General features: G+C 46.9%; 1 protein-coding gene across 1 annotated transcript in view; it reads right to left on the bottom strand.

Annotated features, from left to right (window-relative positions):
- The window catches only part of myo10l1 (myosin X, like 1), a 96,817-nt gene that overhangs the window by 4,859 nt on the left and 76,450 nt on the right, over positions 1-15,508 (bottom strand). Inside the window, 19 exon segments of the mRNA XM_048234289.1 lie at positions 895-1,431; positions 1,852-1,975; positions 2,238-2,374; positions 2,653-2,860; positions 3,467-3,764; positions 4,137-4,260; positions 4,955-5,112; positions 5,537-5,731; positions 6,012-6,154; positions 6,395-6,450; positions 6,581-6,674; positions 6,830-6,925; positions 7,093-7,204; positions 7,207-7,335; positions 8,005-8,131; positions 9,922-10,710; positions 12,343-12,501; positions 12,614-12,649; positions 14,134-14,428. Of these exon segments, the coding sequence (XP_048090246.1) occupies positions 895-1,431; positions 1,852-1,975; positions 2,238-2,374; positions 2,653-2,860; positions 3,467-3,764; positions 4,137-4,260; positions 4,955-5,112; positions 5,537-5,731; positions 6,012-6,154; positions 6,395-6,450; positions 6,581-6,674; positions 6,830-6,925; positions 7,093-7,204; positions 7,207-7,335; positions 8,005-8,131; positions 9,922-10,710; positions 12,343-12,501; positions 12,614-12,649; positions 14,134-14,428 (3,817 nt within the window).

The raw sequence follows: 15,508 nt of genomic DNA, 5'->3' as shown, positions 1-15,508 counted from the left end.
TTTGACTAGCGCTTATAATGTCGGCACTCTTATCTTCTAGTCATAGTATTAACAGATGCAGTAGTAATTCCTAGGTAAGGTCTCCCCTCACTGTAGCTGACATGTTATTCTATTGCTGTAAGTCGCTTTGGATAAAAGTGTTTGCTAAATGAATAAATGTAATGTAATGTAAAGGAATAGTAATTCTGAAACAGCAAGCCGGTTATAGACAAGCAGGGAGATAAGGGCCTTTGTTTTTCACTTATGGAAGGAAAAGAAGAAATTGTGAAGACATTTAGAAGGAAAAGAAAAAACTAGGATCCAAAATCCAGGTATTTCCTCTCCTATTTCCTTCCTTTCCTCCAGCTATTTGTCTCATAACTTAACCACCATTAAGCTCTACAAAATGTGAAAAGTATGAGAAACCACAAGGGCTCTTGTAGAGCTCAAACCTCTTCAGGCCAAATGCTGTAGCACAACTGTAGTGAAAGTGAAACTAAATTTGTGTATCCATGTCGAGATTCAGATTAGCGCAACATTTTGATTGGTTTCTCCATGGCACATGCTACACCTTTTAAACATGTTTTCCCGTGAAAATCAGGGCAGTCGTTTTTGTGTAAACCTGCTTATAGGCAAACTGCTCCAAAAACACAGCCACTTACTTACTTGTTCATTTGGCTGATGCTTTTATCCAAAGCATCTCACATATGTCAATTATTATGGGGTGGGAACCTTAGAGCAACTCGGGGTTAAGTATGTTGCTCAAGAGCACAAAGGTGATAGTTGCTTTGAACCCACAACTTCTAGCTACTGCATGCCGAGCTCCTTAGCCATTACGCCATTATGCTACCACAGCCACCTTGGATAATAAGATAATGAAGATAATAAGATAATAAAGATAAATTCTTCTCTCACCTCCACATCAAAGAGTGTGGACCCGTATCCTGGCCACTCTTTGATGATGGTCATGTACTTGATCATTGCCTGGTGCTGGGGGAGGCCCTGCAGCCGCGTCCACTTCTCCAGGACGCTGGTGCGCGTGGACGACGTCTCCTCCTTGACGAACATCTCCAGCATCTGCTCCTCCTCGACGCGCTGCTTCTTCAGCGAGCCGGTTTTGAAGCTGCGCCGCAGCGTGCCGTCCAGGAAGCTGTTCTTGCGCCGCTCCAGCGTGGTGCCCACCGAGCCCGACGAGGACCGGTCCCCGGGGCCGCCTGACCCAGAGCCCGAGCCGGACCCGCCCAAACTGCCGGCAGAGATGGAGCCCGTGGCGCCGGCCTTGGTGGACTGCAGGATGCGTGTGCGCAGGCGCCACACCGGGTAGACGCTGTTCAGATTCCAGGTGATGCGCGGCGTCATGTCGCCGTGGAGATACTGCAGCCGCAGGGCGGCCAGGTGCTGGAGGGTCTCCTCGGGGGCGGGAAAGTGGCCGCTGATCGAACTCTCATGAGCCTGAGAGAGAGAATAAGAGACAGAGATAGAGAGAGGATTTGAGTGGGAGAGAGAGAGAGAGAGAGAGAGAGAGAGAGAGAGAGAGAGAGAGAGTGGGAGAGAGAGAGAGAGAGAGAGGAGAGAGAGAGAGAGAGAGAGAGAGAGAGAGAGAGAGAGAGAGAGAGAGAGAGAGAGAGAGAGGAGAGAGAGAGAGAGAGAGAGAGAGAGAGAGAGAGAGAGAGAGAGAGAGAGAGGGAGTGAGAGAAAGGGAAAGAAAACATTAGATAAAGATGGAGGGGGAGAGAGACATGCCAAAGGGTATGAAAGGACATGGCCAGAGGAGAGAAGACAGAATAAAACAAAGATGGAAATGTAAGAGGCAGTTGGAGAGAAAAGGAACACAGATAAAAAGAAACACTCACACTCTCTTGCTCCACTCACCTGCTCAAACATGAAGGCAAACTCCACCCCCTCCTTAGGCATGCTCTCTACATCCAGGAAGCAGTAGAGCTTGAAGTAGAGCCGCCACGGGCCTTCCTCTTCCTCGTCCTCACTTCCTACCAACCTGTTCCAAACAAACATTAGCATTATCGTCCACTTCACAAGCATAGATACTGTATGTCTGAGATGAAGAGCCTATTTGAATAGTGGTCATTTTAACTTTTATCAGTTAGACCTCAGCTTCTGCATCCAATGTGCAGTCAACATTTGAAACATAACGTTGTATTTACATGCCCTAATGTGGAAAGCACAAATGATAAATATGTATTTTTTATATATGTAATGAAACTGAGCTCTGTACTCTAACTGAGGCTATGAGTGCATACCTTTCGAACTTGGCCAGGACATCAGCTACAATGACGCGGCTCTCAATGGCGCGGTCAGTAATCTTGTTGTGTTCAAACAGGGAGAACATGTTCCTGCTGTCCTCCATGGCCAAGCCTCTGATGAGCTTCTCCACCACCTGAGGATGGACACACACACACACACAAACAGAGACAGACACACGCGCACACGCACACACACACAGACACACAGAGACACACAGACACACAGACAGACAGACAGCCAGACAGACACACACACACACACACACACACACACACACACACACACAGTATATTAGCAGTGGTTCAGGGAGAAATAGTGTTTCCAGCCCTGGTCTGACTTTACTTTATAAAAATGCATTTCAGCAAAGCAGGAAGTAGTCTGAGCTCATACAGTAGCTCGTGCGACCCTCACCTCTCCAGCCGTGGTGTGGGAGTTAATGGAGATCTTGCATGAGCCTCCTCCATGGCAGTACACAGTGGTGGTCATCTCCTGCCTCACCAGCAGGGCGGCGATCTCCTCCTGAGACGGCACGTACTCCCTGGACTTAGTCCGCTTCAGAGACTCCCCTATGAACTGGGCATACTTCTCAATCTCCGTCCCGGGGAAACGCAGAGAGATCCTGACATAGAAAGGTAAAGATCATGATATGAACCATGTAACTGAAGTCATCCTTCAGACCGATATAAAATACATAGTGATAAGTGTAAGTATATATACTCTTTTGATCCCGTGAGGGAAATTTTGGTCTCTGCATTTATCCCAATCCGTGAATTAGTGAAACACACACAGCACATAGTGTACACACAGTGAGGTGAAGCACACACTAATCCCGGCGCAGTGAGCTGCCTGCATCAACAGCGGTGCTCGGGGAGCAGTGAGGGGTTAGGTGCCTTGCTCAAGGGCACTTCAGCCACGGCCCACTGGTCGGGGCTCGAACCGGCAACCCTCCGGTTACAAGTCCAGAGTGCTAACCAGTGGGCCACGGCTGCCCCTATGATGAGAAAGTATATGTAAAATAAATACAGGTAGCACAGGTGAGTTGCACCTGTCTAGGTGTACAGGCAGGCCCACCATCAGGGGAAGGTGGGGTCAAAGGTTACGGATGACCTCTCACCCCCCACCACCCCAAAGCCCCCCTGGGTGGCCCACGCAAAAGCCTGAGAGAGTGAGGGGTCCATAATTCCTACTGGCTGGTCCATGCACAGGTAGCACAGGTGAGACTCACCTTTTGAGATGGAAGCGCAGGTAGCGCAGGATGGCACGGCTGGGCAGGAAGGTACAGCTCATGCAGGTGAGCAGGTGCCAGAGCGCACGATTGGCCGGGCTGTTGGGGTGCGGCACGTGATTGGTCTGTTTGATGAGCTGGCAGTAGACCTCGTCGCGGAGCGGGCGCAGGTCCTGGCACGTCTGCAGGATGCCCTGGATTATTGGCACAGGGTCGGGCACCGTCTCCATCTCCTGCAGCGAGTTGAACATCTTCACCGCCTCGTCCTGGAGACTGGAGTAGCCCTGTTCCTTTTGGACTGCAGGGAGAGAGAGAGAGAGAGAGAGAGAGAGAGAGAGAGGGAGAGGGAGAGAGAGAAGTATAAAGAGAGAAGAGAGAACAAGAGAAAGAGAGAAGGAGTATCATGATGCCATGATGAATAATTGTATATATATTTTCACATTTTTTACTTTATTTCCAGTTTCTGCATCTGCATCTGTTCACCTGCGGTCTTTAACAAGAATTTAATGAAAATCAAGTAGAGACAAGGAAACAAAGCAGAACTATAGCAGCTACAAAACTAAAAGCAAAAGCCTGTTTTCAGATCAGCTCCTGAAACTGGTTACAACAGTGTGCTACTGTGTCTATGACCTTTGACCCTGATCGGAATTATAGGTGTGGTGGCACTCACGGCTGACGTTGACCTCCCCGTAGGGCAGGGGCAGTAGTGGGGAGTGCAGGGGGTGCTGGGTGTATCTGAGGATAGGGTTCCTCCTGTACATCTGCTCCACCGCCTCAGAGTTCACGCTGCTCTCCTGTGGGGCAGGGGGCAGAGGTCAACAGGTCAGAGCTCAAAGGTCACCGATCCACAGCTGAGGGTAGTATGGCTTATAAGGTCACGCTGCAACCATTTACTGGAAATCAATTTATCCAGATTTGATGGACTGGTCTCCCGGAAAGGGGATTAAATGCAAATAACCTTCAGTGAGGATTTTTTCCCATAAAAATACAATTTAGCCCAATTTCAGACGTAATCCTAGGGAAACAGCTCTCTGTCTTGACAAAATCCATAAAGATAAAGCCTGCAAATTGGTCGAAATAGTGCTGAACTTTAGAGAACAAAATACTGTATATACAACAAAATGGGCTTTTCACTTCCCTGTAAGGCTTTTTACCTCTGTGTAAGTGTATCCTTGCAAGTGACTCCTTGAGTATATGATAAATTGTCAATCAAGCAATCAACAGCTGTAGATCTCATCAACATTCTACCTCCATACCAATTATTCCTGTTTACCTTTTAGATGATTTACCTAAATCTTTACTAAAGACCACGACCCAAACATATTCCTATAGGCAGCGTGCCCTTTGTGATGGGGAACAGGGCCGCATGTGGTACCTATAGGCAGCGTGCCCTTTGTGATGGGAAACAGGGCCGCATGTGGTACCTTGTGATGGGGAACAGGGCCGCATGTGGTACCTTGTGATGGGGAACAGGGCCGCATGTGGTACCTTGATGTCCCTGATGAGCTGCTGCGTGGGTGTCTCGATGGGCACCTTGTTGTCGATAACCCCCTGGATGGCTGATGCCCACCTCATGGCCTCGTTTAGCATCTTGGTGTAGAGGCGGTAGGAGTGTTTCCTGCCGTAAACAGTGATGTTCCAGTAGCCTGAAGCATGCACACACACAGACGCACACACACGCACACACAGATACCCAACTTAGAGCAGTGTTGTGTGCTGTCGTGTTGTCGTTCTCTAACTTCCTTCCAACATAGACTCTTACTAGTCCTCCCTCCCCATGTAGTGAGCCATGCACATTTGGAAAAAAAAAAAATATTAGTAGGGATCCCTCTCTCACAGGAGGTCTCCATTGGTGCAACAAATATTGCTTTTAGACTTGGCCTATCATTAAAGATGCCCTGCACTGGCTTGCATTCAGTTAAATTGCATTTATTTACATAGCATCAACATACCATAGAATCAAATCCAATCAAATTCAATCAAATCCAAAAGTCCACACCAATCCTCCCCCACAGGTGGCTCAGAGCCTGTATCCTCTCCTAGGCCAGAGGCCCCTTTCCTGGGACTCACCGGTCTCCTTGAAGACCCTTTCTTCCGGCTGCACCACGGAGCAGAGGCTGTTGAGCACCAGCGTGCCCATCTTGGAGGCGTTGCGCTCGGATGATTTGTAGTAGTCCAGCGAGTTGTTGGTCAGTACAAACCAACGCTTCTTTAGCTTCAGAGACGTGCTCTTCGCTCCTGTCTTCATCTCCTTATGCAGCCAGCCTGAGGAGGTGTAGAGAAGGGTCATAACATTCCAGAATTTCATTGAATTCCAGAATGAATTCTATTCACAAACTTACAGATCAACGCTAAAGGGGCACTCAGAGAGTGATTCAGACCTCAAGCAAAAAGTCCCTGTTTTGTTTACAAAATGAAAGCCCTCCCCTCAGGAATATTTTTCCCCTCAGGAATATTTTCCTATATTCCTATTCCTATATTTGCCTATATTTTTATAGGCAAGTTTTTTTTAATAAAATATTTGAATATCTAAACAACACCTCACCTCTGACGAGGAACTCCTGCCCGTCGATCTTTGAGTCTCCTTTGGGCTTCTGCAGCAGGCTGATCCAGTGGTGCATCTCCTCAGGCATGTCAGAGTTGCAGTGGATCACGCGGTTAGCCGTGATGATCACAAACGAATTGGGCCTAGCGCAAACAACACAAAACACATCAGGAAATAGCACCATCGCCAGGGACTAAGGACCGTCTAAGTGGTGTCGTCAAAACTCTACATAAACACTTTACAATTTCACAAGGGCTTTTGACAACCAGAGAGATTATATCTGGCCCTATATTGTCCCAAAAAAGACAATCCAAGGCCCGTGGCAGATATTTTGCGTGTTGATGCAGTTCTCTTATCAGCCTGCAGAGGGCAGGAAAACTCACCGGTCAGGATTGTCTGAGGCGCAGACAGAGTCTATCAGTCCAACATCCAGAGTCCCCTGTAGAAAACAAAAAAATGTAAAACCCTCATGTTGTTTATAAATATGTGTGTGTGTGAATGTTTGTATAATGTACATATGTATGTGTGTATGGGGTATTCTGTGCAAGCGTTGTATGAGAGATTCTCACCACTGCGTTCTTTGGGTTAGCTTGCTCATGGGACATCTCCATCAGCTGCTCAGGAGTCGCAACATGCACTCGGCTCAGCACGTTAAACCAGCCACTAAGACAGTGAGAAGACAACGAGAGTGAAGAATTTCAAATGATAAGAAAGAAGGTAGGAGAGGCAAGATCTTTGAGTGACAGTGGTACCCGTTGCAATGTCAATAACCCAAGTGCAAAATACTGCCCCTAACTGCGCCTCTGTTTTGGCCTTACCTGGCATCTTCAGGTGACTCTGCAAACACCTGGTAGGTCCTCTCCTCCGTCACTATGTTCAGAGCATTCTCTTTCTCATGGTTGTCCACGATCTCTCTGATAACAGTATGGAGAGCACAGAGCTGTGGTTAACACGTAGCAGATTCACACAGACATATTATTCACAAGGGAGAGGATAGAAAGGGGAGAAAGACAGAGAGAGAGAAAGAGGGAGGGAGAAAGAGAGGGATAGAGAAAGAGAAAAGCAGTAATGCTGCCCTCACTTGGCGGCGCGAATATCAATGGTCCCCTTCAGCTTCTCCTCGCTGTCGTTATCGAAGTACATGAGCTTGTAGTCGTCAAGCAGCTAACCAGAAATGATCTTCCAGTTATGGGCGACAGCGTGGACAGGGGGGCCTTCTTGTAGAGCCAGCCGCTCTTGAGGGACTCCTGCTTGGAGCGGAACCACATGAACGTCTCGTCCTTCAGAACGCACCAGCGGCGTCTCCACGGGATCATCAGGCCCGCTGAGAGGGGAAGAGAGATGGGGGGGAGAGGAGGAGGAAGAGAAAAGGAGAGACACAGAAAGAGATGATAAGATAAGGCGAAGACAGAGAGGAAGAAGGAGAAAGTGGCAGAGAGAGGGAGTGTGTGTGTATGTGTGTGTGTGTGTTTGTGTGTGTGTGTGTGTGAGAGAGAGAGAGAGTGTGTGTGTGAGAGAGAGAACAACAGAAGGACATGGGAGGACAGGTAAAGAGATGAGGAAAGGATGACGAGAGAAAGAGAGAGAAAAGAAAGAGATATGACCGGATAAAGAGAGAAAGATGGAAAGTAAAAGAGGGAGAGAGAAAACAGAGGGACAAGAGAGGACAGATAGACCAAAGGAGAGAAGTGGGAGAGACCGACAGAAACAGAAAAAAATATATTATTAGAGAGAGAGAGAGAGAGAGAATGTGCCATGGGAGTACTGGCTAGACTGCAGCCAATTAACTACTTGAGTTCAACCACTGCATGATTCATTCAGTATAAAAAGCAATTTAAGATAACATTCATTAGTATGTGAGAATGTCTGGAATTTGAGAGAAAGAATTGGGATCTGTTGAGTCTCTGTCTGCGAGTGTGTGTGTGTGTGTGTGTGTGTGTGTGTGTGTGTGTGTGTGTGTGTGTGTGTGTGTTGTGTATGTCATCTGACTGACCTTTCATATAGAGGTAGCTGTGGAAGTAGGGTGGTCCGTTGCCGTTCAGCACGTGGACCTTCCCATTGGAGGACACCTCCTCATCTGTGTCCACGTAGCCATCATGCTCGTCATCGCTCTCCGCATACTGGGAACAAGGGATGCCAGGAGAACAAAGAGAGAGAGGGAGAGAAAGAAAGAGAGAGGGAGAGAGAGAGGGAGAGAGCAGGGGAGAGAGAGGGAGAGAGAAAAAAAGAAGACAGAGGAAAAGAAAGAAGACAGAGGTAATGAGAGAGGGAGAGAGAGGGAGAGAGAAAAAAAGAATGGGGAGAGGGAGAGAGAGAGATAGAGAGAGAGGGAGAGAAAAAGAGAAAAGTGTCAAATATTGAGGAGCACACATCACAACATGTTTGGAGATTACAAACAGGGAATTATTTTAATTAAGCTCACCCACAGCGGTTTTAGCTGCTGGTGGTTGTGGGGATGAGCACATTAGAAGACAAACATGTTAATGCAGGGATAGCCCACAGCACTCGTTGAGTTGAATGGAGTCACACTTGTACTATATGTACACAAATACGCTCACAAATGCACAACACACACACACACACACACACTCACACACAGAGTGAGAGGGAGACAGAGCACTACAGCAGCCCACGATTCTTTGTAAAACTGAAGTGTTTTTCTCTCCCTCTCTCTCTCTCTCAGACTAAGATGTGATGAGATGACAGTAGCTGGGAAAAGGGCTGCCAGCGCTGAGTGACACACACACTCCTTCTGTCCTCGCTTCTCCAAAAGGGAACACACACACGCACACACACACACACATACACACACACACTGCTCCTGTCTGCTGCCTGACACTAATCCTTCCACTTCAATGCCTAATGTGTGTGTCCTGACATGTTCTTCCTGTGCCAAGGAGAAAATTAAACTGATTGTCAAACCGAGTGTGTGAGAGACTGTGTGTGTGTGTGTGTGAAGTGTCTGTGAAGTGTCTGTGTGTGTGAAGTGTCTGTGTGTGTAAAGTGTCTGTGTGTGTGCGTTTGTTTGACTTCTGTCTGTTTGACCGGAGGCATTTCCTGTGTATGCCAGATATTAAGCACTTAATATAGTTGATAATTTACTTTATAGGCACCGCTTTTAATGACATTAGTCATTATTAATGTTCATTTAAGCTAATGTGTGTGGCTGTGTGTGTCTGTGTGTGAGCATCCATATGTATGTACATGTGTGTGTGTGTGTGTGTGTGTGTGCATGTGTAACTCTACTTAAGGACTAAAACAGATAGTTCCGGTCCTTAACTATGATTGGCTGAATTGTGTTCGATGCCATTGTAAAACCCTGCACAACCCTTCATGTTGACCACATTTCTACTAACTGATACAAAAGTTAGAGTTACTGCGTCTCCACGTTGCTTGGCAACCATTCTGATACAAGACTGGTGGAAGAATGATTATCTATGAATAAATCGTTACATTTCTTGTTGCTCGCCAGTTGCTTGCATCTTGCCAGGTTTATGTAGTAACCGTTTTAGATAAGCAATAAGCCACTCAAGTCCGTAGGTTCCAGAGATTTTAGAACAGCTAAGGGGCTTTATTAGGCACTTCACATCACTAGAACCTACGGCCTCTTGGGGATTATTGCCTAAATACACTCTGTTCTGTTTCTGGTGTGTACATGTGGTTATGAAAATGCATGTCTGTTCCTCTTTCCTCTCTGTGCCTGTGTACTGTATTTATAAGTGTGTGTACGTGTGTGTTTGCCTGTAAGCATTTGCATATTATATGTGTGTGTGTGTGTGTGTGTGTGTGTAGGTTTTTTTTCCTATGTGTACCTGCAGTGTGTGTGCCTGCATGTGTGTTTGTGTTTATGCCTGTATACTGACTGTATGTATCTGTATACTGACTGTGTGTGACTGTGTGTGGTCCTCACCGAGTCGGAGCTGCCCTTGTAGGAGTCCAAGCTGGCGTTGGTGCAGGTGGACTTGCGCACCTCCTCCTCAGTCATGACGATGGCGCTGCCCGCGTCCGCGTTGCTGCCTGTCTGCGCCTCCTCCATCTCGTCCTGGTCGTAGTCCGACTCGGGGTCAGCCGGCAGGCTGTAGATGGGCTCCTCTCCGTCGGCCAGCGACTCCGTGGTGGTCAGACGACTAGTACGGTCCGTCTGGTCCTCTTTCTCCGGGCCTCCAGGGGCCTTGGCAGAGGGGGGCTGTTCGGGCTTCGCCTCCCCAGGGAGGGGTGGAGGAGGCGGGGGAGGCGGTGGAGGAGGAGGGGGAGGTGGAGGAGGCGGAGGTGCATCTGCTCCTCCTGGAGCCGGAGGTGGAGGTGGAGGCACACCACTGCCACCTTCGCCGCCAGCTCCACCAGAGGGCGCTAGCGTGCCCTCCGCGAACGGAGCTGGGGGCGGCGGGACGGTGGCCAGGATCTCCTTGTCCAGCGGCACCTCGGCTGGAGGCGGGATGTCCGGCAGCGGGATGCACTCGTCGTCGGCATGGAAACCCTCGTCCACCTCCTCCTCGGACGTCTTGGTCTTGGTGCCAGTGGTGGTGGCAGGGCTGGCGCTCTCAGCCTTGGTGGGGGTCCCTGGTGCCGGCTGGGCAGAAGGAGCTGCTGGAGGCTGACCGGACTCGCTGGTTTCGGCGAGGGAAGCCATGTCGCTGCCATCGACGCCACGGAAGCTGATGAGGTCCTTGCGTGAGGTCTCCTTCTTCATGCGCAGGATCTGGTGATTATTAGTTATTGATTAGCAAGGAGAACAGTGCACGGTGATTAACTATTATTTTCGCATACTATAGCTACTGGGTGACTACATTTCCCTCAGGATCAATAGTCTATTCAGTGTTTCCTACAGAATTTGATTGGATTTGTGGCGGGGGGGCTGTTAAGATTGTCTTGGTGTATAGGTCTAATTGAGTGCCTGTCACTTTAAGACCTTTTGTGAGGGAACCCTTGGAATTGTAACCCAGTTAAAAGGCTGCTGATGTGTGGATGCAATTCATAACATTTTCTATGTAGTTAGTTAAAAAAAAGGTTCATACGTCTCTTTGGGACAAGCACTTTTGAGTCTTGAAAAACACTTTTCCATTTACATCGGGATTTTGCAAATATTCAGTGTCAATGAGTCAATAAAATGAGCCCTGCAAGAGTAACGAAATTGACAAGCAGCTGTAAGTAAGCATGCTAAACTCAACATCCAAACAGTATTCTAACGTTACCTTTGAGATACTGCTTGATTGCATAACTTAACTTAGTTTAGTCTCCTCGATGTACTATGTTGTGATAAGACCTTAGCAGAGTTAACTTTAATGCAGCAGTTTTGAATAAATTTGCGCAGAATTTTCACGATGCTAATCGGATTTAATAGCAATTTAGCCCATCATCTTCTACGCAATGCTTCTATGTGGCAACAACAATCCTTCAACAATCGTCAATGTTTTGTTAAATGCACATGCAGAGGAGGGGCAGCAGGCTCGTTACGAGAGAGAGCGGGGCGGGGCAAGGAAAGGCTGCGTGCGTAAAAAGCACAGCTCAATGAAAGGAATTTATCTTATCTTTAATTTAAATAGTACAACATAGAAGATTAATGTGTGGCGGTCGGTTTTGATTTCGTGGCGCCCCGCCACAGATTAGTCAATGTATGGGAAACACTGCTATTCATCTGTTTATCTGTCTATACGGTATATAAGTATAAGTAAGTATAAGTATATATACTCTTTTGATCCCGTGAGAGAAATTAGGGAAATATACGGCATATTATCGTACCATAAGTCGCTACATCTGTCATTTATGATTGGCAAATGCTGTGCTGCAAACTACATGGACATTAGACATTCACAAAACACCTCTCCAGAGAACCAGGGCATGGGCCCTCTCACCTCTGCAACTTAACTTTTAAATTCAATGAAACGATCGGGACCAGAAAATAATTTCTCTTTCGCCATTGACTACCGTTCATAATTTTTCCAAAGATAGGTCCCATGGTGGCAAATAGAAGGGGCGGAGGGTTGGACTTGGCTGAGCAAAATTTGAAATAGATTGACACAGGGGCGCCCCAGCTCTCTCCACTGATAGTTTGAACAAAGCAGTTGATATTTTTTTATATATTAAAATATCGAAACCGTACCGTTATCGTGGCCCACAAACTGTGATACATACCGAACCGTGGGCACAGGGCACACTGTACCATTGCATCCCTACTGTCTATCTACCTCAATGTAAATTTCCTGCTTACATTTCCTGAATTCCTAAATTGACTAAATGTCCCTTTAGATAAATACTCTGCCTGCCTGTCTGTCTGTTTGCCTGCTTGCCTGTCTGTCTGCCTATCTGCCTGCCTGTCTGTCTGTCCATGTACCTCGGCATCGCGGCGCAGCCTCAGCTCCTGGCGCGAGCTCTCGCACAGCTGTGACACGCCGTCCTCCCGCTGCTTCTGCAGACGCTCGATCTCGAGCTCGATACGCAGGATCTCCTCCATCTGACGGTTCTCCTCCTGGATGGAGAGGGGCCGCACTGACTAGAAACCGAACAGAGACACGGGAAGAGACTTTAGTTATGATAGAAACACAGAGACTTTTTTAACTTAGATATCAATAAAGAAACTTTAACTACAATAAAAATACAGAGACTTTAACTTTCTGGAGATCCTCCAGGAGACGCATAGACTGAAAAGGGGAGAGGAGAGCAACAAGAGAGACTTTAGACTTGGAAAGGAACTACTACCAAACTATTTTTTCAATCTATAAGGGGAGAAGAGAGAGGAAGGAGAGGATTTTCTTTTCTCTACAAACAAGATATTAATGGGATGGGAGAATACAATGAAGACAAAGACAGATGTGGTAGAAAAACAACAGCTGAGCGCACAGGAATACAGAGTATTTTGAACACGAAACACAAGACAGAAGCAAGAAGACTGTTGGAGTGACACAGAGAGAGAGAGAGAGAGAAGAGAAAAGGGGAGGAAACAAAGAAAAGAGAGAGATATCAGAGCTAGTGAACACACTGGTGGAAACTGGGAGGGTTACAAAGAAAGAAAAGAAAATTACATGAGACATGAGAGAGTGAGCGAGAGAGAGAGAGAAGAGAGAGAGAGAGAGAAAGAGAGGCAACAGATTATAATAAAAAAGGCAAAAGAGAACAAAGACACATGGAGATGGAGAAAAAGTGAGAGAGGCAATTAAAAGGAGTGCAGGCTAGCCCTGTTCCTGTCTACTCCTCTACTACCTGTCTTTTCTCTCCCGGGTGTCAGAAAGCTGGCTTATGCTGTGTGTCAGCACTGGCAGGTATGTGTATGTTTCTGTGTGTGTCTGTGTGAATCAAGACACCCTGGGACATGGGAGTCAAACGTTGGCTTTGAGCCCAGGACAAGAATGAGATAGATAGATAGATACTTTATTGATCCTCAAGAGGAAATTCAAGTTTTTTTTTATTTTTTGTTAGATAGATAGTTTTTTGTTAGATAGATAGAACAGATAGAATGTATACATGTCTTCACACACACACACACACACACACATTTGGTGTTTGAAATCAACTAACACCCAGAGATACAGTGGACTACCTGCATTTCATTTTTGGTGCGAGTTAATAGTAATACTTGGTGTGAGTTATAATAAAGTAAAGAAATGAACTGCACTCTCAAGCGCACACTCTTATGTTGTTGTGCATCAGTCTTCTGATATGCTTGAATGACTGAATGAACAACAAAGAGCAAGAGTACACGCAAGAAAGAGTTCTTTTCTCACTAAAGGTGCAGCCAGCGATCGTACGTCATTTCAAGCTCATAACATTTTCTGTCACATTCAGCAATCATCTCCTCACCATCTGTTAGCTGCCCAGTCTGTGAGTACACTGTAAAAAAAGTGGGAGCAGCCTGTCCCCCAAACAAAAACGAAACCCTTTGTAGAGTTTCTCTGGGAATACTGAAAGGATGGGTGAGCTACCTCTCTGGCGTGTTTCGTTTAGTCCTTGGTTAAAATAAAATGTACATTGTTTTGGACAAAGGTGTCTGCTAATAATTTCACATATAAACATAAACAGCCGCGACTTCATGCGCAATCGCTGACTGCACCTTTAAGGAAGCGTCAAACCTAAAACCAATCCAAATCTGGACCAGAACCATTCCAGAACCAGAACTAGAGTCTCTCACCTGAGTCCCAGCTTCCTTCTCCTCCCCTTCCTGTCTGGTGATGACACCTTCCTGTGTTTGCCCCTCCCCTTCCGTATTCTTCTCCTCCTCCCCCCTCTTCTTCCTCTCCTCCTCCTCTATCTTCCTCTTCTCCTCGCGCAGCTTGCGGCACCTAGCTCTGGCCAGCTGTCCGCGGTGGTGCCTCTGAAGGACCAGTGCAGCCGAGCGCTTCTTCGCGAACCTGCGTCGGCCCAGACAGGCCCGCAGGTTCTTCTGGATGGTGATGATGCTGGCTCTGGCCTTCCTATAGTACTTCCTGTTCAAATCCAACATGAAAACAAAAGCCATTAGCTTTTTAGCGGGGGGGGAACGGGGGCCTTCTACCCCTTATTTATTAACAGTTGCATTGCATGTCTGCCAATCTTTTGGTTTCACAATAGTCCTCCTGACTACAAATGATGGTTGATACTGAAGATGGTTAATTACCACCGGGAATTGTGTGGTAGTTTCTTATTTCTGTTTTAGAGTGCTTGGCCAAACGTGTAAGTAACATCAAAGAAGAAAAAGGCCGCACTTTGCATACAAACATGTTTATTGCACTCACTGAGGAAGGCACTAAGCCGAAACGTGTCTGTGCAATAAACATGTTTATATGCAAAGTGCAGCCTTTTTCTTTTACAATTATCACAGGGATCATATTTCAGATATGCAACTGTCTAGATTAAAATCCTGATAATGTACTTAGTGAGCTGTCGCACTTACATTATATACTGGTGTTGTTAGATTGTGTTGGCAGCTGAGACTGCTACACTAAACTCATGTACATGGATTCACACAGATGAGTGAGATCTACTGCTCAAATCCTGCTTTCTTGGCAGTTATCACACACACACACACACACACACACACACACACACACACACACACACACACACACACACACACACACACACACACACACCAAATGCCTTAAACAGCAGTAAGTGTGGATCATACCCTGGCTTGCAGGATCCTCTAGGTGTCAATCCAATTGCCATCTGCATATCAACACATCAACACAATTGGATTGACACCTGGAGGATTCTGTGGGTTCACTAAGGGCCCGTCCACACGGAGACGCTTTTTAGGTTAAACGCAGAGGTTTTGCTTCGTCTTGGCCGAAGGCCCAATCCTGTAACGCGACTGCCCAAAACCGACTTTTTTGAAACCTGGTCCCAGAGTGGAGAAATCTGAAACCGTAGCCCGTTTGAATTAAAGTTTAGACAGCGAAACCGCAAGACATCCTGCTTAGCGTGATCGATGATGTCATCGCCACACCTCAGCTGCCCTGGACTTGCACTTATAGTATTGCCTGGTCAATACTAGTTTTCATACATGACATTACCTACGATTACAC

The sequence above is a fragment of the Alosa alosa genome, chromosome 23 (genome assembly GCF_017589495.1).
Source record: "Alosa alosa isolate M-15738 ecotype Scorff River chromosome 23, AALO_Geno_1.1, whole genome shotgun sequence".
Taxonomy (NCBI): domain Eukaryota; kingdom Metazoa; phylum Chordata; class Actinopteri; order Clupeiformes; family Clupeidae; genus Alosa; species Alosa alosa.
This window is presented reverse-complemented; position numbering and strand designations above follow the sequence as displayed.